Source organism: Ananas comosus, linkage group 11 (assembly GCF_001540865.1).
Source record: "Ananas comosus cultivar F153 linkage group 11, ASM154086v1, whole genome shotgun sequence".
NCBI classification, from domain to species: domain Eukaryota; kingdom Viridiplantae; phylum Streptophyta; class Magnoliopsida; order Poales; family Bromeliaceae; genus Ananas; species Ananas comosus.
Window position 1 is genome coordinate 9498727 of NC_033631.1, and position 26205 is coordinate 9524931.

The following is a 26205-nucleotide window of genomic DNA, read 5'->3' on the forward strand; positions in this document are numbered from 1 at the left end:
TTGATATTTGATTTAATTTTTCTGAATAAATTAGAAAGAAATATGAATAAGATATTCAAATAAAGCATATGAATTTTTTTTTATGTGATTGGAAGAAAAGAGCTTGATTTGTGCTCTTTAAAAAGTATTGGCATATTGATGGTTTGATAAGAGAGTATATTTTACCAAACGAGATCTTTTATTCCAAGAAAAAAAATGACTTAAAGGCTAATTAATATGCTATTCCATTTATATGTTTGATTACACTCCTCATCTACAAAATATTATAAATTTTTTTTGAGTAAACTAAAGGAATATATTTTTTTTGAGATAACTAAAGGAATATTTTGAACAAAATGTTTGTGTATCTATACATATAAATGGAATAGCATATTAATTAGCCTTTAAGTCATTTTTTTTCTTGGAATAAAAGATCTCGTTTGGTAAAATATACTCTCTTATCAAACCATNATATTATAAATTTTTTTTGAGTAAACTAAAGGAATATATTTTTTTTGAGATAACTAAAGGAATATTTTGAACAAAATGTTTGTGTATCTATACATTATTTACGAAGATATTTGGCTCGATATATAATTAAAACTTTTAATTATAACTCTTTGAATGAACTTAAAACTTTGTATCCACTCTCTTGCCAATTTATTTGTACAATGGCAAGAGGAATTTCAATACATAGGGATTGCTCAATTGTGTAAAAAAATTACATTACCAACTTATCCCTACCTAGTTTCGACATAGGTCAAAAATACATAATTGGTTCTTCACTTGCATGCCTAGTTTCCACATGATCAAAAATATATAATTGGCTCCTCACTTGCGTTCACAATCACTATAATCAGATGCATTCATAATGTGCCAAATAAGATTTTTAAATGCCTTTATAACTAGATCTATAATATTGTTAAAGATACGTCTGAACAAATAGCTTTTAAATTTTTGTAAAAATTTGCAACTTATTAGATGACTGAAATTTTTAGAAAGGTAGGAGTCCAAAAAATAAATTGTGGGTGGTCCACCACGTGGTAGACCTAGTTCAGACAAAAATATCTAAGGTAAGGGCAAAAAATAATGTGACCAAGAATGCGACTCCACCAATCAAAAGGTAGGTCCCACTTTTTTGTATGTTTCTCCTTTTCCCTTGCTTTGGGACCTCTTTTGCTTACATACACGATTCGTCGCGTGCCGTTTACAGGCAAGAAACCCCATGAATGATGAGGAATTCTATACTATCATACTTGCACTATGTCATCAAATAACAAGTCAATAACATTTCTATTTTTTAAACAAAAGTACAATAAAAATATTTTTTTTACAATCATGATGGGACATATACTCCTAAAAGGAGATATTTGATTGGTTTGCTTCATCATGTCACCAATATACCGGTTGCATTTTAGAATTTTTTCTGAATGATTAATAGAGCATTCTTACTGGTACCCTAAAATGTACCCCCAAGTCTCTCATGAATTAAGATTATACAAGTCTTTGCCATCAGAGTGAATGACAAATATATTCTTATAAAGTTTAATTTTTATATATTATCCCTGCAGAAAGCTCTGGTGTCTGCAAATATGTCATTCTGATTTGTCACCGTTAGAGAATCATTAAAGAATTATTTATTTTTTTAATTTTACCATCACAACTACGTCCTTCCAAAAATCATAACAACGTAATATAAGAGGGATAAAAATGTCAAAAACTAACATGGTTAAGTATTTAACCTATAATTAACTAAATTTTTCTAGCGAATTCTAACGATAGGATATATTTGAAAACATCCGAATTTTTGCAAGGACAGAATATGAAGTTGAACTTTGTGGGGATATATTTGTCATTCACTATATTTGCAGAGACATATATGAAATTAATCCAAAATTATATAAAAACGTACAGAACGAATATGAATTATGAACTATTTTGAATCAGTTATTCAATCTTTTAAAATTTTAATTTTACTATCTAACATTTTAATTTGTTTGATCCGAATCAATCAATAATTTTTTGATTTTAAAATTTAAGCTAATTATTTATTTTAATAAATTTATAATTGTAAGCGAGAATTATATGAAGCATAATAATTAAATCTGTAAAAATAAACAATATATTCAAATTTTGAAGTCAAACAAATTGAAAGATGAGAAAGTAAGATCAAAATTTAAAAGGTTGAATAGCGATACCAAAATAGTTCATAGTTTATACAATTTTTTGTACGATTTTATTTTATTTTTACTATCGACATTATATTATATCAAATTTTTATTTATATTCAAAAAAAGTAATATATACTAAAGTTTTAAATCAAGAGCTTTTGATTTCCAAAGATAAATTTTATCTTATCTTTTTGTCAAAAAAAACATAAAATGGCCCTCTCAACTTTCCTTTTTTCCTTCAAACTTTTCCATCTTCTAATCTCTTTTGAAATTAAGTGATTTCGGTCAAAAAAAATAAAATTTTATCAAATTTATTAATAATTTTACCAATTTAATATCTTTTATTTTTTTTTCAGAAGACATAATAAGATCAATTAACTGTTAATACCTAAAAAAATTATTAAATCTTAACTTCATTAAGTGTAAAAATTTAACTAAAAAAAGTAGAAGTTAAAGAGGGATCAAACAAAGCTAGAAAATTTTAAGTTGTGGGGCTAATTTCGGAACTTCTTATAGTTGAGGGGTTCATTATACATTTTTTACCCCCCCGCGTGTTCCCTTGTCTATATATAACCATAAACCATCGCACTAAACGGTGCGTTTCGGCGCTTTGAGCCACCGCATATTTCCCTCCTCCGACTCCGACGCGCCCTTTTCGCCCCGCACATTGCCCTAATTCTCCCCCCCAGATCCCTCCCCCTCGATCTCCAATCCTTCGACCGGTGAGTTGATTCGTCTTGCTTTAATCCAATCCAGCTTTTATTTCGATTGAATTAGGATTCCTCTTTTAGTTTAATCCAATCCAGTGTTTGTTCCGATTGAATTTGATTTTTCTTTACGTTTTTTTGTCTCTTTTAATCGCTTTAGTAGTTACAAGTTCGGAGTTTGGGTCTAGTTCCCGGCGGAAATTGAGAGAATTTGGAAAAAAAAATCGACAATTGTTTGATCGATAAGATATTAATACACGAATAAAAGTTAAAAAATGTAATGAATAATTCATTTGTAAATTGTGCATTCTTTTTTTATGAATTTGGTTAATATTCATATATTAGCGAATGATTTGACGGAATATTAGGATGCCAAAAAATTGTGACCTATTAGCAATTTTTTTTGAATACATTGGAGAATTTTGTTGCTTTGCTAGCTTTCAATTTTGCCATTTGATCTCATGTTATTGTGTTTGATCGGTAGTTCTCCATGGGAACGATGAGTCGAGCTCTTGCGATCTCTCTTCTCCTCACGATCTTCTTGCTTCCCCTTGCATTTGCGGCGTCGGCCGGTGGATTGATCCGGATCGGGCTAAAGAAGAAGCCGATCGATGAAAACAATCAGATCGCTGCACGACTTGCGGCTGATGAAGGGACAGGCCTACTTCCCGTGAAGTATGGCCTTCAAAGTGGTCTCCAGGGCGAAGAGGAGACGGATATCATAGCCCTGAAGAACTACATGAATGCTCAGTACTTTGGTGAGATTGGCATCGGTTCCCCGCCGCAGAAATTTACGGTGATATTCGATACCGGGAGCTCGAACTTGTGGGTTCCCTCGTCGAAATGCTACTTCTCTGTAAGTGCTTCATCCTGCATTTCAAGTTTGGAAAAAGGTGTTGCATGTTAGTTATGTTGATTGTGGGGTGTTGTTTGCTTACCCTTTTTTTTTTTTTTTTTTTTTTTTTTTTTTTTTCTGATGCAGATTGCTTGCTTTTTCCATGCCAAATATAAGTCCAGCCAATCAAGCACCTACCGGAAGAACGGTTTTTTGCTATTCCTGGATACTTCCAATTGATCTATTTGACAAGTCGGCTACTTTGTGATTGAGTCAACTTTCACTTTGGTCCTTGAGCCATTAAATTAGACATTTAACACCTTAATGTTTTTAAAATTGCTTCATTTTTGTCCTTACCTTAGGAAAAAAATAAAAAATAAAAATCATGTCTGTATCTGGTGCATCTGTAGATCCGTGCACCGCAAATTGACCAGCATTATATCTGTATTCTGTCCATCTCATACTTCCAATCCAACATCCCAATTTCTATTGAAAAGGTTGTAATCCAATGGGTCGTATGTATTCAAGTACGAGACCTAAATGGACGCTGTAGTTCTGTGGTTCGCGGATGTGTGGTCGCACTGGGTGCAGGCATTTATTTTCGTTAACACCATATGAATCATGTTCCTTCTTTGGTTGATACTATCTTTAGTAATTTATTATGTTCCGTTAATTAGAGTCATACGAAGCTGTCAGTTAATTCTGTTGTGTCTTTTCAAGCTGTGTTTAAGGCTGAGTCTTGTGATGTTCTCTCAATATTTTCTTTTTCTTGATGTGTGAAATCTGTGTTTTTTCTGGTTGCATGTCATACCTTAATTTTATTCTCCTCTGTATCTTGACCAGGAACAACTGCAGCTATACAGTATGGATCTGGAGCAATTTCCGGTTATTTTAGCCAGGATCATGTTACTGTTGGCGACCTAGTGGTCAAACATCAGGTTTATACTTGAACTCCTTTCCTTAATTTCTGGCAATCTAGCAATGCATATATTTTATCGAGAGATGTACGATATATGAACTCGAACGCGAATTTTTCGTCAGGATTTTATTGAAGCCACAAGGGAGCCTACTTTGACCTTCGTGGTGGCAAAATTTGATGGCATTCTTGGGCTTGGATTTCAAGAAATATCAGTCGGAGGCGCAGTCCCTGTTTGGTATGCTAGCTTGTCCTCATTAGTTTTTCATCTTTTGTCCTGAATGACGGATAATAATAACATGACAAGAAAGACCAGGCGATCCCAGTAATTAACACTATTTTTTTTTTCTAAAGTAAGGAAGTCGTGGTGCGTTATTTTCTTTTTGCCATTAATATTCTTATCATGCAGAGGATTAATGTGGTACGGAAAACAACATATAATATCTTTTGAATATTTATCTCACATGTATGTAGAAAGTGCTTTTTCATTTTTTGAAAGGATATATATATATGTGATAAAATAGGCATTTTCGTGAACTCATATTGGGATTGAGTTGTGGTCTCCAAATGTAATCAATCCATTCTGGAGTTCAATAAGTAGGCCCATTGATCCAGTTGGGTCCGGTGGGTTTTCGGTTCAGTCCAACCCAACTTGCAACCCTACAACTCTACAACAAAGAGATACCTTTAGTGTTGATCTTGTTGATTAATCAAAATTTCTGATGTTACATTTTGATTTTGCATTTTAATTGGAAAATGTTGCACTGAATCACCTAGATGGTGACAAATTGTCTCTTACTCCCTTTTTTCAATTTTCTGCTGTTTTGCCTTATATATTTATATATGTCTGAAATGTTAATTAGAGTTAAAACGAGTAGAATTGTGCCTTTTGCTTTCCCTATTGTTAACTCATATTATGCTCTTAAGAAAAGTTATTACCTCGATCTGTTGCATGCTAATCTCTACGTATGTTGTTGATGAACTTGGGCTCTGATGTTATTTTTAAAATACAAAACCATTTTTTGTAGGGACAACATGGTCAAGCAAGGGCTTATCAAAGAACCTGTTTTCTCTTTCTGGTTTAATAGAAATGAAGAGGATGGTGAGGGTGGTGAAATTGTTTTTGGAGGTGTTGACCCTAGTCATTATAAGGGCAAGCATACATATGTCCCAGTGACACAAAAAGGCTATTGGCAGGTTGATCTCTGATCTTTTAATTCTTCCTATTAGTCGACTAGGGGCACCTTTTGTGCCTTCATCGATGGTTCTGTTGATTTAAACTCTGATTCTAATACTATTTTTGCAGTTTGAAATGGGAGATGTCCTTATTGATGGCCAGACTACTGGTACTGTACTATTACTGTTTTATTCACCATGTAGCCCAACTGCTGCATATTGTTTTTCATTGTAAATTTCCTTTCTCAAATTAATTTTCCGGAATTTTCTCTATATCAGGATTTTGCAAAGGGGGTTGTGCAGCCATTGCAGATTCCGGAACTTCATTGATAGCTGGTCCGACGGTATACCCATACAAATCTTTTTGTGTGTCTTTTGTTGGAAAATAAAGTTCTTATCCTTTTAAAGTTACTAGTTCTGTTCAACAGTTCTTGTTTAGTTGAACTTTTATTATTATAGAGGACTATGTGCCTTGGTTTACTTCAACTTAAAGCACCACAACCATTTGGGTTGGTATACATCCCACAACGAAAAGTATCAAAACCATCTAGTAGGATTTTCTTTCTGGCTGCTAAGCTATTTGATTATAGAATGGTCAATTCCGTATCACTCTGCTCTTCTTTTTCATTTTTCTAAGGGTGTCAGCTACCAAAATTTAGAATGGGCAATCTCATCTCGAAATTAGTTATTTTCTGGAATATCATACACCACATCCTAGATTTCACAAAAGCATTTATTGGTAAGATTATTAATATAGCATATGTTCCTCAATAAATATTAAAGCCATTATTCTTGATCTAGATACATGCAAAGAGTAAGTAATTTAATTGAGTATGTTGAACACTTTTCTTAGTTGAACAAACTCTTTGTATCTGCTCTAGATGATCAAGGACCGCGTGATGTTCAGGTAAAGAAGCTCAAAAATTACTTTTTTTTTAATTTTTTTATTTTTTCAGTTTTTGGATATTTCTTAGTCTAGACTGTGTCTAAGGGGAGGGTGTTGAATCCTTACTACAGATCTCCTACATTGATTTTGACTAGTGAGGGTTACCGTTTAAGCCCTCAGTTTAATCTAGTTCAACAGCCCACAGACACACAAACAAAGAGAAACGCTATCCTAGCTGTCCTAGCCATCCTTGTAGTGTGATTCTGAGTATGGTTGTTCCGGATGCAACATTATTGATATTTTTATTGTACTTATGCTACAATTAACTTCTAAATCTCTTGTATCTCCTTTGCAGACTGTAATTACTGAGATTAATCAAAAAATTGGAGCTTCTGGGGTCGTTAGCCAAGAGTGCAAAACAGTCGTTGCTGAATATGGGCAACAAATTCTGGAATTGTTGCTGGTGGAGGTTTGTGTGTCTGTTAGATTTACTTTCCAACATCTCTTATTTTTGGATATAACAAGATTCAGTCCCTCATTTTACTTTTTGCAGACAAACAGAGCGAAAATCTGTTCTAGGGCTGGTCTTTGTGCTTTTGATGGAACCCACGGAGTCAGGTTGGCATATTGACACTTTTGTTCGCGACATCCTCAAAACGTAGATAACTTATTCCCATTTCGGAACTGCATTCTCCAACTGCATCGGCTTTGGTTGTCTAGATCTCTGTAAATATGTAAAAGCATTTTAGATTTCTGTTTCTCCAAATGCTACAAAACAGTAATGGAAACCTCCGCCGGAGAAGCATCTTCTCCAGGGGATGTCCGCACCACTATTTTGTAGCATCACAGGAGTGGAGCTCCAAATCACTATTGGATACTTTTGGAGCTATAAAGCATCAAAGTAGTTGTGTTCGAAGAATGCATTTCCAAACTGGAACTTAGCTGTTTCTCTTAACTGTTATTACTATTCAAATATATTTTAACCGTGCCGTATTGCTATCCAGTATTGGCATTGAGAGTGTGGTAAATGATGAGGCTCCGAAATCTGGTTTGAGTGCTGCTATGTGCAATGCTTGCGAGATGGCTGTTGTATGGATGCAAAACCAGCTTATGCAGAACCAGACTCAGGATCACATACTAAACTACGCAGATGAGGTGAATTTCTGATCAATTGTTGTGTAATATTTAATGTGATAGCTCTAATACAGAATAATTTCTCATGCCATTTTTAATTTTTAACAGCTATGCGAACGACTCCCTAACCGTATGGGGGAGTCATCTGTGGACTGTACCACCGTAAGCTCCATGCCTGCTATCTCCTTCACCATAGGCGGCAAGACATTTGACCTCAAGGCAGAAGAGGTATGCTATGCCTTTACATTGCAACATAATTGCCCTGTTCTCTTAAGTTTATATTTACTATAGGCTTTAATCAATGCAACTATTGGTGTGTGCTTAAAACTTTTGTGCCTGTGCAACATAGTTGCTTAACCAATTACATGCCGGTGACGCTATTCCTAACTGGAGCTTTCACATATACATTACCCTGTCAAATCATCTGTCTCCATATTTATCCCTGGAAAACTGAAATTATAATCCTTTGAGTTGCACATTTTCACAACAATACTATTTAGATAGGTAATTATCCAATTCATGCAGGAAAGGTTTCCTAAACAGGGGAACACATAGGCCAGCAATTAACTTTTTGAACGGGATACGTAAATTCAAATTCTGAATGCATAGACACATAGAAAAATGATTTTGCAGGGGTTTACTTATTCAAGTATGTCACTATATAATAATTTCCCTTCCAATTTATGTTGCATGGTTCCGTAAACTTTCTCAAGTGAATGTGAATCATCTAAATACGATTAAAGTACTTTTTGCTATTTTGGTTAGGACTCGTTCTTGGTTTTATGACCTCCTCTCTCCTCGCCATACACATCGCATATAATCCCACTATCCTGCTTGTCTTCTTGTGCAGTATATCCTTAAGGTTGGCGAGGGACCGTCGGCACAATGCATAAGCGGGTTCACAGCTTTGGACGTTCCCCCACCGCGTGGCCCTCTCTGGTACCACTTCCTTTCTTTTGCTCTAATTGTAGTTCAATTACTTTTGGTTCCTGACAAATCAAAACGCTTCAGGATTTTGGGCGACGTCTTCATGGGTGTCTACCACACCGTCTTCGACTACGGCAAATTGAGAGTTGGCTTCGCAGAGGCAGCATAAAGTGCGAGACACTCCGTATGCTGTATAATGTCATAGAAGTTCTGGTTTGCTAATTACCTCTCACATAAGGAAAGAAATGTGGAGTCAATACTTAATGTACATATATAAGCTGGACCAAAATATGCTTTTGTGTTAAATCTGTGGCTAGCACTGTGAACTGTAAACTGTGTGAACAATTTATGGTGGTGTGTTTATCGTATTTTCAGTGCTTTTGCTTCGTGTTAGTTGGTGCTTATGAATGTGTTTAGTGGATTGTTGTGTGCACAGGGTTAAGACATGCTTCACTTTTTCACCAATTGCTAGGCATCGCCGTAAATTAAATTTGTCTGTAACTCCACTTTTCAAAACGCATAATTGCTTCCGTCCTGAATGTCTCCGAAGTCGATTATAATTTTATTTATTCTCTTAGATGCTAGTATGGAAATATTTTGTAAAATAATAAGAAAAGTGAACTAATTATAGTTTCATTGCCAGTGACTTTTTTCTACCTGAAGTTTAGTTCAATTGAAGGATTCTAAGATGAGTATAGTAATGGAAAAGATGATAGGCATAAAATTGGGTAGTATTTTGTAATTAGGGAGTTTGAATTAGGATACAATTAAAAATTTCAACAGTTTTTACCAGAAACAATAGAAATTGGTGATATTTGGATTAATAGGTTGGGATTGGGACTTACCCATGTAGTATTAGCTACTATCTCAGCTACCTCCCACTATATATAACTAGATATATTTTATTTAATTAAAATCATTTAATTTGGCATAGAAAAGTTAAGTTAGGTTTATCCACGGAATTTAAGTAGATCAGGGAACTTAAATTGTTAAAGTTAAAAATTTTATTTGATTATAATCATCTAATTTGACAGAAAAATAAATTTAAATTAGTTTAAAAGTTTATATAAATTGTAACGGTTGATAATTTAAAAGGTTAATTTATAAATAATTATTTTAAGTATATATAAATGCACTTTGAGAATAGAAACAGAGACTCAAAAGTAAATATTCGTTCTTTTATATACAGTATAGATAATACGAAGGATATTCGTCGTCATTATTATTATTATTGAGATAAAAATTTTGGCCTCTCCCCTCATTTTGGGGATATAAGATTCAATTGCTTAGAGAAATTGAAAGGCTCTTCCATGTTTCCAGGGACTTGGAGAATGATCAAAGCTTTTATTACATCAAAGGATCTTAATTATGAGCATTATATAAGTTGTTGGTGCGAGGTCAATTCTCAACACAAAGCACTTGCATGGTGTTTTGTCCCAAAATATCAACAAATCTAAAATACATTTTTTATTTTAAAAAAGAATAAAGGAGCTAGTAAATAATTAGCTTAATTTTTTTTAGGGTAAACTTCAAATATCGCCCTTGTGGTTTCGTAATTTCTCACTTTAGTACCTTGTGATTTATAGTGTATCAATTTAGTACCCTGTGTTTTTATTTTTCTCTTTTCGTCGGTCCTTCCGTTAACTTTTCGTTAAATTCTAGGCTAAATTACATAAAACTTTTCTGTCAAAACCCGAATTTTCACTTTCCCTTCCGGTTATTTAAAAACCTACACTTTAACTCCTTGTAAAATGAAAAATATTCACTTCGCCCCCTGCTGTTAGTAATTCGTTAGGGTTCCGTTTATAAAATATTATTATATATTTTTTTATGCCAAAACTGCCCTCAGCCTTCTCTCCTATGAACATGGTGAGGGGCAAAATGGTTATTTTGTCATCACAATTTACAACGTATCCTCCTGTGAATATTTTTTATTTTACAAGGGGGCAAAGTATAGGTTTTTAAATGACAGGGAGGAAAGTGAAAAATCGAATTTTGACAGGGGGGTTTTCTGTAATTTAGCCTAAATCATATACAAAAAACTTCAGATACCTTACCTATAGTTTATCGAATATTTACTTTAATATTCTTTAGTTTTAACTTTGTCACTGATTTAATGAAAAAGATTAATGAAGGGAATAACAAAAAGAAAAAATGAAATCACAGAGTACAGAAGTGAGATAGTTTAAACCACAAGGTACTAAATTGCGAAAGAACGAAACTATAGGGATGATATTTGAAGTTTTTTCTTTTTTATAAGAAAAGGAAGTGTAATATTGACATTTTGTGAAAAGAGGGGGACACAATAATTTATCAAGTGCTCTAATTAATGTCAATTTTGCTTGTTAGTTACGTTGAACCCTTAAGATCTTTAGAAGTTTGTCCCCAGATTATGACAAGTTAGAGGTCCAATTTGGCTTATGAATAATATTAGAGATTAAATTATCCTTATCTATTTTTATAACTGTAGATTACTGGCGTTATCACTATTTTAAAAGCTCGAACTTATTGAGAAAATAAACGATTAATTCGTTGAAAGTGTACAAACGCAATATCTATATGTTTCAATTATAACTTTGCTAAATTTAACCTCCATTAATTGCGTGCGTAGAGAGAATACTGGCCTACCTTCGAACAAGAATTACAATTTCAATTGCAAGATACTTAAAAAAAGAAGAAAAACTGATCGAAAGAATCGAATTCCAAAATAATAAGGAATATATAATTATCCAAAAAGCCTAGACATTATTCATATTCTCTGAGCTTATTATTTTGTCCCAAGGGATGCATGAGGATGATAAGGCATTCACTATTGCATTATTTAGGAATAATATAGGCATATGTTCCATAAAGTCACTATCTTCTTTGCACTTTACTTTTCTTTGTGGATTTATAATAACATTAAGTAATTAATGCTTGAGAAATAAGGAGGAGGAGAAATAAGGATGTTGAACTTTTTTTATATAGCACCTTTAGAATCTATATATATATATATGGGTGAAAGATTATGCTTATCTGATAATACTCTCTTAGCCACTCCTTTAGCTAATCTCTCAGTGGAGATAATTATGTAAAGAGCAAAATCAACAACAAAAGAAAATGACCAACATTTATTATACTCAAAGTAGCATTATTCAAAAGAAACATTTATACTTAAATGTATCCTTTATTAAACAATATGGAAAAATAATCCTTCAAAAAACATAATAAAAAAGGAGCAATATGGAGAGTAATTAACTTTATCCAAAGGGTGAAGAATATAATTGGGAATAGTTGAAACACCTGTGATTCCTACATGAAAGACAAATATGCATGCTTTAGCTGAATAATAAATGTGGCTGGAATGGAATAAATTAACTACAGGTTATTAAATATTGAGGCAGTGACAAATGTACTTAAACATTCCATTAATCAAATAGGATCATTGGGACTGTAGTTATTGGACTTGCTTGGGAAGTATAAATTAGGCCTTGCATGCTAGGTCATGTATGTGCACCAATTCCATTTGTTGAGAGTGATGAATATGCATTGATTGATTAAGCAGAGAAGAGTTACCACATGGTAGCAATATTAGGTGGGCCTTTCGACTTGTCGTTAAATATATATATATATTTTTTAAGAGAGAAAGGCAGAAAGCTGTCTGCTTCCAAAATTTATTTATTTATTTTCAAAAAATGAACTCTACTAGAAATATAAAGTTACCATGCTTCGAACTTAGGGTTTCAGGCACCAACCATCGAACCCTTAACTAACTGCATCAGATACAGTCAGTACCTATCGTAAAGTATTTAATTTTCAATTTTTGATAGTTAAAAGTTGGATGTCAAAATTGTGATTAACTTACTTGACTAATTGCAATAATCTTTTAAGTTTGGGCATTGAATACCAAATTTTAAAATTTATAAAACCATCTCCAAACCTTCAAAGTTTGCATGGTTTCGACGCATTTATTACTCAAAAGTATTATCTGTGCACTCAGTAATTAAGGCTGTAAATCTTATATCCTCTCATCCTAAGGCTTAAAAAATTGTTTAAACTTTTAGTATAAGACAAAATTAACAATGGCCCAAATATCCAATATGAGTGTATAAGATTTTTACCCTATATATTTTAGGGTGTAATGGTGGCATTGCTCTTATTTGTGTGTTTTTTTTTTTATCCTTCAAACTTTTTAGTTTTGACTACAGGTAGGTGCACTTTGATTGGTTAATCCATTGGAGATTTGCTAAACTGGTTTCATGAAATGATTTCTCCAAGTAGTGAACAAGAAAAAGACAAAACTTGGAGCTTATAGGAGAAGCAAAGGATTTTGCACTGGCCCAGGGAATTGAGGAGACCAACCCAAGATTATTATTTTTTGCATTATTATTTTCCATTAACTATTGCTTTGTTGAGAATCAGTGACTAGGAGCAAGCCATGTAGAGTGAACAGAGAGAATAATAGAACATGATAAAAGAAAAGAACAAAGATGGATATGGAATTAATTCCTTTCACTCCCACTAACCCCCTTTTCTTTTTTTTTTTGATGGTTGGGGAATCATCTAGCATACTCCATTTATACCAAGTAAATTCTTTTGCATAACCCAACAGAATAATTTGCTTAAAATGATATAATCTACAAGAGCAATATCCCTTTTTTCTTTTTTTTTGAATTATTGGTACTAATTAACTGTTTAATAACTCTGTACGTATATGTATTTAAAAGTAAAAAAACAATACAAAAAATATCTTGTCAGATTACTAGACAAGTCATTGTATAGTGAGGCATAAATACTTTACCTTTATTAATTTGCCAACAAACCATCATTAATTATAATCGTGGAATTTTCCTACAAGAATGTAGATTAATTTGTAGTATCATATACACTCTTACTTTGGTGCAAAAACTCTAGGGATTGACCACAAAACTACTTTGTGCTTCAAAATGAGGTTACAATTTGGGCTTTTTAAAAACAGTTGTTTATTGAAAAAATTTTTTTGAGAGAAAGGTAGCACCCTACCCGCTTCATTCATTGATTTGGTGAATTAAGCTACAGGTGTGGGGCAACCGGGCCCCCGAAACGGTCAAGGCAAAGGGCAAAAAAAAAAAAAAAAAAAAAAAAAAAAAAAAAAAAAAAAAAAAAAGTGATCCGAGCTGCGGTTCCCACTCCTTCAGCAGTTTGTTGAGACTGCATACCGCCACCCCGGGGTTAGGCCAGATATTCCGAAAGATCGTATCGTTCTTGAATTATTTATTGAAATTTTAATTTGTAGATTTGTAAAATATAGATATGAGCAAACCATGTCCGCGCTCTGTTAGTAAAGTTTCAAAAGAGCGGAGAATCATGTAATACATTTTAAATATAATAAATAGTTCATCACTTTTTTTGATCCTAAATTGATTGATCAATTATTAAAACACAGAAAGTGAGAAACTGTTTATCGCACTTTTTTCAACTGCTTATATGTCACATACATGATTATGTATATGTTCTATATATTCTATTTTCATAAATAAAATTTCGACAAGTTTATTTTTGTAAATATAAATTTTAAATTAAGCCATAAGTTTGCAAATACTTGTGTCAAGATCACTCCCTCCTCTCATTGCATGCGCCTGTTTCGTCCAGCTTCTACTTTTATTAATTGCATCATTTTTACATTACTGAATGAAAAATTAAAGAGCTTTGTAGAAAAAGAAACAAAAATAAAATTTTTAAATTTGAAAGCAGCTTTTCCATTTTTTGATTTTGATGAGTAGCTTTTCCTAATAACTTTTTCTGATATAATTTCCTTTTTTTTTTTTTGTTTAAAGAGAAGTTAGTAATCGAAAGTACGAAATTGACCTCGTGATCTGAGCGATCAATTACTTCTAGGGGCAGCGTGATCGCGGGGCATTTCCGTCCATTCCGTACGCAAAAGTACGATCGTCTCCAAACCAAGAAAAAAAAAAAAAAAAAACGTGAAACGGATTTTCCTTCTTTTTTTTTTCTTTTTTTAGTTTTTTCTTCTCCCTCTAAAGCAAACATTAAACAAACAGCGAGAGATAGTATAATCAAACTGAAAATTCATTCGAAAGCGCTTTTTTTTTTGAGAAAGAAATCTATTCTTTTGGAGAAGACGCTTCTACTACCGTGGGCTCGGCGCGGGGCGACGAGGAGGAGGAGACGATCGCCATGGATTCCTCGCCGGTGGAAGTTGTTTGCTCCCGCATGAACCGCTCGATCGTGCGCCGAACTCGCCGCCTCCTCCGCCGCTCGGCACCACTCCTCCTCCGCCGCCGGCCGCGCTCTCATTCCTCCTCCGGAATACCCTAATCCGTTCTCGGATCGCCGGAGTCTCCGGCGATCCAGCCGCCGCCGCGTCACGTTCCTTCCCCGATCTCTCGACGCGTCTCGCGCCGCATCTCCACCGCACCTGCCTCCTTTGTCCTCGATACTCCGGGCCGGCGCCGGCGCCGGCGCCGGGACGGAGTAGCACGGGACTCAGGGAACTCGCGGTTAGAGGTTCTCCGGCGACGGGCGGCGTCGGGGGGAGGAGCTTCAGACGGGAGGGAGGGAAGGGGAAGGGAAGGGGAGGGAGGGGGGTGCGAGAGGTGCGGAGTCGCCGAAGAGGAGGAGGACGATGGCGTTGCCGAGGAGGAAGACGAAGGGGGGCTTGAGGCAGGAGGCAGATCCGAGGCGGCGGAGGTGCTCAGGCGCGGCGGGATCGCGGGTCGCGGGTCGACGACGACGACACGGAGGAGGCAGGAGAGCGCCGCGCCCACCGCACTGCGCACGGAGGAGCCCGCCGCCATCGTCCGGAGGCGGCGGTGGCGCGTTCGCCCGCCGCCTGCTGCCGCCGCCACAGGCTTCGGATCCGCCCTTCGCCGGTCCATCTACTAGGTTTCATCGTTCGGAGGTTTCGTAGGTTTTGGAATGGGAGGAGGAGAGGGGAGAGAGGTGAACGCAAGGGAACTCTGGTGAGTGTGTGGCCTGTCCTTTTATAAGGTGAGGTGTATGGTTTTTTTTTGTTTTTAAAAAAAAATGAAATATTGTTTTTTTATTTTTTAAAAAAAATTAAATTTTGCTTCTTTTTGTTGTTGTTGTTGTTGCTGTTGGTTTGGTTCTTTTTGTTTCTTTCTAATTTGGACCACTGCTTACCGGGAAGTGCACTGTTTATACGGATTTTCGTTTCATTACACTCCCAATGCAATTTTTTTAAAAAAAATTATTTTTGAAAAAGTAAATGACTATACCTGGGCTCTATCAAAAAATAAATTTGATGGAGACAACCCCTAACGTGAGGTTATATTTTACCTATCATTTATATAGATTTGAAATTTTTGTCATTTGCGTGATGAACGACAAGTAGAATAATATCACGTTGAAATCTGTTTCTATTAAAAGATTGAGATCACAGTTAAAAGAACTAAATATAAAATAATTTTGATAAATTTTTATTTTATCCGGCAACCAAACACTGCTTTAATATCGATAATAATAATAATAACAATTTAGTAGTATTGGATGAGGCATATTGGAAGTGGTTTATATAGTGCTCTACAGGGAGAGAATATTATGGAACTTCAATATTTAGTGGATACTTAGATGGTTCTTTTCTTATTTAATTGCTCTAATAACTTCATTGAATATGCAAAACAAATATCAAGATATTAATTATTTCACATTTACAGTTAAATTAAATTTTTTTAAAAAAATTAAATAAAACAGGTAAATTACTATCTTTCTCTTTAAAAAAAATCAAAATTTTTATTTTTAAATAACACTCCATTAGATATTGCATACCTTTGCTAAAAATATAAAATGAAGCATGCTTAATGCGGAGCGTATAACTCATATACCATAGCCCTATAATGCCTCAAAATTAAAATATAAATAATTAAATGTGTTATATAATGATCAAAACGCCTACATATAAAAAGTCATGAACTGTGAATATTAATTTCTCACAAATTGAACAATAGTTCTTTCTCTATGTTAATCAGTGGAGTGCTTGACGTGTTATGGTATGATTTTAATCTTATAAATTTTTCCGCATAGGGCTTTCAGATGATTCTTATTAGTTTATATAATGGATTAGATTTTGATTTTAAGATGTTGATTATTAAAATTGAATCCGGTGCATGAGGTGCGTGGATCACCAGGTGCAGTAGATATTTTTCTGAATTAAAAAGACTCTAACAATTATTGACTTAAGACCGACTATTCCTAACTATTTCTAACGTAAGTGATAAAAAATTTGGTGGTTGATAATCTAAAGTCTCAGATTCAAAATCTAGTTGCTTCTTCAAATTGACTTGACTTAAAGAGTTGTCCTATATGGTACAATCACAATTTTATATTGTTAAGATAAGGAAAGAATGAAAATATTTTCAATCTTTTTGAATTTTTTATAGCATAAAAATGATACGTTGAAAAATTATTTTTCGAGAAAAACATTTTTATAAGGAATATTTTTTTTTTTTCTACAGTTTTTATTTTTCGAAAAAAATTTGAAAATCTTTTTACAATCTTCTCATGAAATTTGGAAAAGGCTTCTTCACCGAAACTATTTTTCCTACAAATTGAACGAATAAAAACCAAACACCCGCTTATTATTTTTTGGAAAAACTTCAAAAATCCTCCCTGTGGTTTTCAACTTTCTCACTTTAGTACCCTGTGGTTTAAAGTGTATCAATTTGCCCCCTTGTGGTTTTGTTTTTATTTTTTCTTTAGTTTTTTTCTTAATTTTTCGTTAAATTATATGCAAAAAAATTTCAGATATCCATCTAGATTTACCGAATATTTACTTTTTTTTTTTTTTTTTTTTTTTGGTTAGATTAGATGACGAGCTATAAAATTGCTCACTTGAGCATAAGCCGCACAAATTATTTTACTCGCTTGTGCTTGGCCAGGGTCGAGCGTGTTCAAGCCGGTCAACTGTGGGCTATTATATCATTTACTCGCTTGTGCTTGCTTGTCTAGGGTCGGTCGAGCGAGTTCAAGCCGGTCAACTATGTCGCATCCGGGGCTATTATAGAAGCGAGCAAAAGAAGAACATTGTCGCGCAGCGAGTTCAAGCCGGTCAACTGTGTCGCATCCGGGGCAGTTATAGAAGGTTCAAGATTGTCGCGCAGTTCCGGCTAGACCTGGCAACCTACAGATGTGGATTGGGGTGTGGTGGGGGTGCACTAGACCCGGCATGTTTAGTTTCTCAGCCCAGTCTGGTGTGCGCTAGTCCAAGGGCGCGAGAAACTTCCCCTTTTCTCACCCCCGAGCCTGGGCCCGGCAGGTAGTAGGAGGTTGTTAGGTGGACGTGCACCGGTGGCATGCTAGTGCGGCACCTATGCGGAGCCTACTCTACTGTGGAAGGGCAAAAACCGTTCACAAAAGGTTTGATGCCAAATCAAACAGTAGTGCGTCACGGACGTCAGGGGTTGCGTTTACCGTTTTTTAAATTATTAATATAAAAAATTTTTTTTTATTTATTTCGCCCTTCGCTTATTTTGTTTTATTTCCTATTAAAATTTTTAGGAAGGACACCAAAGGTTAAAAGAGTGAAATCATGGGATACCAAATTTAACATAGTTAAACGGGAGGACAACAAAGCAAAAAGAGAAAAAAATAATTAAAATAATAAAAAAAAGAGTTTAGTCATTGTTTTAATTTTAATTTCCCATGATNAGATAAATAGTACGCTATCCGTTTCGTTTATTTTATTTAGAAGTAAATTTAGCTGGAAATGTAAATCAACTAGGATTCGAACTTAAAACTTCGGGTACCAACTACTAAGTCTTTTGTTACTTGCTCTAGAGACAGTCGGTCAGTAGATTAGATTGTTAGTTTTACTACCAGATGAAAAGTTGAAGGAAAATTATAATTTAATTTAATAATTGAAATACACAAAATATAAGTTTTTTTACATTTGGATTGATCTAAAATCAAAATAGTAAAAATTTATAATATATATATATATATATATATTTATTTATATTTAAGTTATATCGAGCTGAACACAAAGTGGCTCCTGAATAGAAAGCTGAATTGCCGGCTCTACTCCGGACAACGAAAAAAATTAAAAAGGTTTAAAATGGTTTAAAATGCGACAGTCACATCACGTCATCTATGTTTTTAATTAATTAAAATTTTTTAGGGTTCAACAATCACATCATGATTTCTCTTTTTTAAAAGAATTGTACTATACTCTTCTCTCAATAGGATAGATTTAATTGGCCCGGGACAAAGATGATGTGGTTGTAGCTGCTGCAAAGAAGACCACAGTCTAGGACCTACTTGGTACCGACTACCGAGAACTATGAGATGCTACTTTTGGAATGCAGACCAAAATCATTACTCATTAGCAGTGTAAAAAAGTATGATAGAAAAGTATTACATTTTTTGTTTCCATACACTGCAGTTTTACTTTAGATTCACTGAAACTCTTTCTTCGACTCGTTTTGGATTGATAGAAAACCTTCATCAATGTCCAATGGGCTCTGAATTACAGTTTCGGCCCTCAAACTATGAGGCGTTAAATTTTGATTTGGTATATTTTTTGACTTGATCTTTTTATATTGTTGTAAATTAGTAATATAGTCCAATTTAGTTATTGAACGATGGTGCGTCGTAGATGTGGCCATGAAGTGTTTTCTTAGTCATTAATTGCCACTTTATTGGCCACAACACTTTCACGCCATTGTCGTACCAGCAGTACCTCACTGTTCAATCAGCTGAATTAGACCGTGAAATTGAATCGTAACAATCTAAAAAATTCGAGCAAAAAATTATAATAAATTAAAGTTTTGAGTACTAAAGTGTCATACGCCATATGATTTGAGAGATCAAAAGTGTAATTTAGTCATTGCAGAATTAATATCTTAATTAACTTGTTGCTATTTGTGCAACTTTATTATTTTTCAAAAAAAAAAAGATTTATGTTTCGAAAAATACTACTTACACACTCCGAAACTAGGTATAAATCCTCAACCTATATATCCATGAATTTAGACAACTTTTTTAAATTTTAAATGTTAAAAAAAAAATGATAATACTCGTATAAAAAAAATTGGCTCTTAAATAAAAATGATGTAAAATTTACACTCTTTTTTTGATGTACAAATAGCATTTCTTTGTATTTTATACTACATTGTTGAATATAATATATAAATATTATTCTTTAATAGTTTACATTTTTAGACAATAAACAACTATTTTTAATAATATTAAAGAACAAAACTCTGAGTTCAAATTCATCCACTCTTCCACATTAATATTTGGATGGGAAAAATGGCCATGAAATTAAAAGTTTGGCTCAAAATATGAAATATTATTAATCACATCCTACTGGACAAGCATGTTTTCTTCAGGTTGGAATATTTGGATCCTGCTATTAATTTTTAGTGTTTTATACTCAAATTCGACACACTTACAAATATAACTATGCATTTGTATTTGTGGGACTGGTGATTTATATTTTATTATTTATTATTTTGTATATGTTGGTCTTGAGGGAGATTTGATGATACATGCACGTGCCAGGAGGGCACACGTGTGCACTCGTTGGGACTTGTTTACTGTGATGAGACAAGTCAAACATTTGACTTTGTACCCAATTGGAGCAGGTAACGTGTAAGGAAGTGGCCACTTGCTATGCTAAATAAATTCCAAAGTACTTTGATGAGATTATACAATAATAATAATAATAATAATAATGAAGTGTAGTGAGACATCATTTAAATCCAAAAAAAAAAAGTGCAGTGAGACCATTCAAGTGAAAACTATTCTTAAAAAGCAAAAAAAAAAACTTTAAATACCACTTATGTGATTTTACACTTTCTCATTTTAATATTCTGTAGTTTAAAATGTATCACTTTTATACCCTATAATTTTANTTCTCTTTTTTTATTTTTTCTTTAGTTTTTTTCTTAATTTTTCGTTAAATTATATGCAAAAAAATTTCAGATATCCATCTAGATTTACCGAATATTTACTTTAGTACCCTTTAATTTTAATTTTGTTACTGATTTGAGAAAAAAAATAATAAAATTAATAAAAAAAGAGAAAAACGAAACAACAGGAGGGCAAATTGATACAATTTAAACCATAGGGTACTAAAGTGAGAAAATTGGAAACCACAGGAAGGATTTTTAAAATTATCCTTTATTTTGTTTTATTCGCTTCCCGCTTTATTTATTTTTTTTTAAAAAATATAATTATTAAATTTTTTGCCATTTGCGTTGGGGACTGCAGGCACTGCGTGATGACAAACTAAACCGTAGTTTGGAAAACACTTGCCAAAAACGGGAAGGTGTCATCTCATCCGAGGCGTATCCACGGCGTGATCGTACGGTGGCCACGTGCAGGTGGATTGTTGGAGGATGATGGACGGCCCGGGTCCGAGCCCCCACTCTTTTCCCCTTCAAAGAGCGCGGGAACCTGATCGCGTGTGGTCTGACCCGACTCTTTGATTTGTACGGCCCAGATCACGTGGGGGTGGTGTGGGGTTAGGTGTAGACATCCAACGGTCCAGATCGGCCTTGACGCGCTGTTAGAACTTGGAAGATATTGACGGGGCCTACGCTGTGTCAACTGGCCGAACTTGAGCGACGCGCTGTTACAAGAAGAAAACGAGCGAAGATATTATCGGGGCCTACGCTGTATCAACTGGCCGAACTTGAGCGAGCTGGCTGGGATCTGTTCGTTCGTGTTCGCTCATTTACTATATTATCGGGTGTCAACTGGCCGAACTTGTGCGAGCTGGGACCGGTTCGTGTTCGCTCATTTTATTAAACACGCCGAATACGAGTTCACTCGTTAAAATATCGAGCAGTAGATTAGATTGGTTTTTTTTTTTTTTTTTTTTTTTTTTTTTGCTTGTTCTTTTTAACAATATAATAATACTAGCAATGAAGTTGAGGGGATCGGAACTCGAGGCTACTAACCCAAGCACTACATGGGATTTTAAATACAATTCGAGTAAAAAGAAAAATTTTGGCACTCACTTGTGAGAAAAAAGAAACAATATTTTTAATAAAAAGGGGATAAAAAAGAGAAACAATTATTTTTTAAAAGCTAGGTTAGGTAATGACTTTGAAGGCCATTTGGTCATCATTTATTGCACTCAATTTTCTTGGTTTCAATCATCATTAGATCCACTTATAAAGTGATTATTAGGGATTGATTGGTTTTTATTAAGTTAAGTGTTTGGAGAAGTGGATATTATAATATATTTTTTTTTTTCCTGAGAGTAAAGCTGTGCCAAGTGAATGGTATAGATTAAACAGAGTTTTGTGAAATAATGATACATTATTTCACATTTATTTCTTTTATTTTAATTTGTGTTATTTTTTTTGAACTAATTGTTTATCTTCACATGAGCTGCAGTTCAAGTTTCTGCAATATATATGTGTAGTCTGCACCTTAGCAGCTGGAAACCTATGTAGGGTTCAGAGAATCTTTTATCATAGTTATAAAAAAACATTATAAAAATAAATATTAAACCTTTTTTTTTGTGTGATGTAGATGCAGATTCATTTCCATATTTAAGGAGCAGGATTCAAATCTAGGTCTCCTAACATTGCATAATCTACTTGGTCTTCTTATATTTTAGCAAATTGCCATTTATTTGTTTAAACTCGAGTTAACTTAATCGAAATAATATATCATCAAAAGCACAGAATTTGCATGCTAACATTACGTCGAAAAAAAAAAATTAACAGAAAATTTGCATAATTTTGTTTGGCTGACGCTATTGCAAAAGTTTTTATCAGAATCCAAATTGATCATTAAAGTTACCTTACAAAAGATTCTATAGACACACGAAGCGCAAATGTTGCGATGGATCTGTTTAATTTAAGGCTTACAAACCAAATTAGTTGTTTTCTTGCAGTAAAAAGCTTTAATTTGCTTACACATCATCTCTTTCTTGTCTTAACATATAACTTCACCAAATCATTCAGAAAAACAAAAAACACTCCAGAAAATTTTAAATAATCCTACCTAATATACCCCCCACGATATCCAAAAGAATNCTTGCAGTAAAAAGCTTTAATTTGCTTACACATCATCTCTTTCTTGTCTTAACATATAACTTCACCAAATCATTCAGAAAAACAAAAAACACTCCTAATTCATTGGAATAATCCTACCTAATATACCCCCCACGATATCCAAAAGAATAAACCTTAGGCCACTACTATTAGCTTCTACCTTATCCATGCTTTTATTCAAATTGCTTTGGATAGTAAATATCCAAAAAAAATATGCTACAAGAAATAAGATGCCACATCTATGTAATTAGGATAAGATCATTCCAATGAATTAAATTACAAGCTAGATAACTTTTTAATTGTTCTTGCTTGTGCCTACTCTTCGTTACACATGTAATGATAAATCAATACCTTATTCTATCTTATCCATTCTATTATATATTATAAGTGTTATTCTTCTAATAACACCTCACCTATTTGTTGTTAACAATTCAAATAGGAAAGGTATATGTACCTTCAAATTTCATTAAACAAAAGAGAATCAGATTCCAGAAGCAACATCACTTTAATATAATTTGCCAACCACTTGCTAGAAGAATCTTGCCATCGATAGTGGTTCTTTCACTACTCCAACTTTGTTAAATCAAGCATTAGGAACTACTATATGTAAGAGAACACGTAAAAAATTCGCTCCATTTGTGCCTCCATTCGTGCTTGGTCCTGTATTAACACTCGATGCTCAGATTAAGGCAATTCGAAGTAAACCCTCTTTTAGTCGCGTTAAAATACGACCTTTTTCACGATACGACCTTTTTTAGAAATTAGAAAGCCTTAAAATACGACCTTTTTTACGATAACAAGAGTTTAATGTACGTTTAGGATCCTAGTTAAAGGATCGATATCTAATTGTATCTGAACAAAGAAATGTGATTGAAGGGGGTTAAGAGATGATTGTCTAAATGTTAAAGGGGTTAAATATAGCTATTTGTATTTTTTTAGAAGGGTAAAGTGAAAAGGATGTTTTTTTTTTTTTTTTTGAAGTTTATCTCATTTTCTTTCTTATATATATGTAACTTTATTAGTATTCTTAGAATGAGAACAATTGAAATGGAGAAAAACTTCATGTTAATAAACAAAAGCTTAAACTTATTTTGCCCATATAGTGAAAATTTCATATCTATTTTGTGCTCAACAACATTCTTAAAAACGAATCACTATAAAGTATAAACCAAATAGTTCAATCAAATTTACTGCTCCAACTGTTCGGTTAATCAGTTTATAAAAAAAGCATATCGATCGATAAAAAATGAGCTTGTAAGGAGTTGATTTCAACCGAACCCGCGTTTAATATGTTTGTCGAGTGTGGTTTCGACAAATTAAAACTTTGTCATGCATCAAAATTATATTAATCAACTGCAAAACAAGTTGGGTTTGGAGATGAAGGGAAAGGTGGGATTTTGGTTGGTTTTTTTCTTTTTCTATAAGGATGAATATAGCCCTGGATTTTGGCTTTATGCTTGCTTATTATTTAGGAACTTTATGCTTGTTTATTTAGGAGAAGCAATCCACTACATCAATGTTTATAGAAGTGTTATGATTCGAGGTGGGTCATATGTTAAAGGATAGTGCTTGAAAAAGTGCATCCTATTTATTATGCTTAAAGCGCGATTTAAAACTGTAGATTTATAGCCCTGTATGGAAGAGTGTCTAATAACCGACCTAACGATTAGTGACCTAAAAAAAAAAAAAAAAAAACTGATGTTGGGAGAATCTGAGTTTGCTAAAGTTTCTAAACGGCGCGATTCGATCATTCAAATTCTCCATCATCATTCATTTGCTTTACGAAATCTTTTTTTAAAAGAATGATATTACGCGTCTACGTCCATTCCAAAAGAGTAGATGAGTTTCGAATAGTGTGCGGAGTTTCTAATCTCGTGACTGTATCTCTTAGTATAATGTAATTCTCAACGCCTTGATTATATTCGCATCTACTTCTGAAAATTGGCATTGTTACATGACAATTATCATGCTATATATGCGGCTCCAAAACTTTTTTTTTTTTTAGTTATTTTGATAAAATGACAAAAAATTGTTACATAACAATGATTACATTGAAATAACTGCTTGTACATCCGTATGCGTCCGTGGTCCTTCACTGTCTCGAATTAGGAGGCACACTCAATTATGCCCAATAGTAAGATTAGTAAGATTTAATTTATATTTATATTTTTATTTTTTTGTGAAAAGAAATAGTAAGATATGTTATGGCAATTGCGGCTAGTCTGTTCATTTTCGCAAATAATATTATAATAATATTATAAATATCACAATGAGTTAGTTAAAGTATAGTTTTTAAGGTCAGAACCATTTTCGCTCGGTAGTGTTAGACAACTTTTAGTATCAAATGGACCCTTAAGAAAGTTATGATTTACAAAGATGAACTATTAAATGCTTAAATGAGAAGAAATTCTACTTGTACACCCCAAAAGGAGGGTGATGTAGATCATACACCCTTCATTTTAGGATTCACAAAAATTATTTAAATTTTTAATAAAATTAAAAAAACTTGATGTGACAGAACAAATAATAAATCTTTGGTTCGAAGTGGGCCTATAAACATATCAATGGGCCGAAAAGGCCATTTGATCCAAAACAACTGGGCCTGAGCATCGATAGAGAGCCTCTAAAACAGCTTACCCATTTTGCAAAACCAAGAAGTCAAACGTCTATTTATGACACATTTCATATTTGTTTTACCGAAGGTGAAATTCTGATTAAAGTAGACTTTCGGGTGAACTAGAATTCAATAAAATAAAAAAAAATACTGTTGTTTGTGTTGTTGTGGAACGAAAGTCTTTTTAGTTTTACTATTTGTTTGACAGAAAATAACTAACATAAAAATTAAAGGTATGATAGATAAATTATTATTATTATTATTATTATTATTTTTTCTGAATTGGATTCAGGTTAGGATGGGTTGAAGGAAATTATGATATTTTCGAGAGTTTTGAGTTTTGACTGAACGTGAAGTTACGGTGATCCAAACAATAGAAGTGAGCATTTACAATCGAAAATTACTTCATCCCTTTCTATTTTCGATAAAACAAATATATCTTTAGGCAAGAATTTAAGTGCTATGACATGAGGTCATACCGAAAGCTTGCCGGGACATTGCGTGCCGGGCCGTGCCGATACGTGCCGGTCACAAAATTCGTGTGCTGACACATAATAACATGAAATATTTATTTTTTTTAGCAACAAAATATTCTAACAATTTATTATGTATTTTTTATCAAGTTTTTTGAATTTTATTGAAAAAATTATCTACTAATTTAAAAAATAGAGGGTTTTGAGCTGTGCCATCGACATGGGAATATATCGTGTCGATATCTTACTGGCACAATACGGCACAACAAATATGGCCCATACCGATAGGCGTTTAAATCCTTGCCTGTAGGCAAAAAGCCAGAGAAGTTTTTAAGCCTCACATATAGAAGCTCTAGTTTGAAGTTTTTATGCTTTTGT

The 26205-nt window shown here is 33.7% G+C and overlaps 1 protein-coding gene across 1 annotated transcript; it reads left to right on the top strand.

Annotated features, from left to right (window-relative positions):
* Positions 2756–9131, top strand: LOC109717820 (aspartic proteinase oryzasin-1-like). Its single transcript, XM_020243748.1, has 14 exons — positions 2756–2872; positions 3342–3713; positions 3840–3900; positions 4536–4630; positions 4734–4846; positions 5637–5805; positions 5915–5954; positions 6064–6128; positions 7026–7139; positions 7224–7288; positions 7675–7825; positions 7913–8032; positions 8655–8743; positions 8816–9131. The coding sequence occupies exons 2-14, from the start codon at positions 3348–3350 to the stop codon at positions 8898–8900; spliced, it is 1533 nt and encodes a 510-aa protein (XP_020099337.1). The 5' UTR covers positions 2756–2872; positions 3342–3347; the 3' UTR covers positions 8901–9131.

What these genes read in the sequence shown, in the direction of transcription:
- LOC109717820 (XM_020243748.1), top strand. Translation starts at nt 3,348, where the DNA reads ATGGGAACGATGAGTCGAGCTCTTGCGATCTCTCTTCTCCTCACGATC. An exon ending in CATTGATAGCTGGTCCGACG is followed by an intron (nt 6,129 to 7,025) that starts GTATACCCATAC and finishes TCTCCTTTGCAG; the next exon opens with ACTGTAATTACTGAGATTAA. An exon ending in TACTAAACTACGCAGATGAG is followed by an intron (nt 7,826 to 7,912) that starts GTGAATTTCTGA and finishes AATTTTTAACAG; the next exon opens with CTATGCGAACGACTCCCTAA.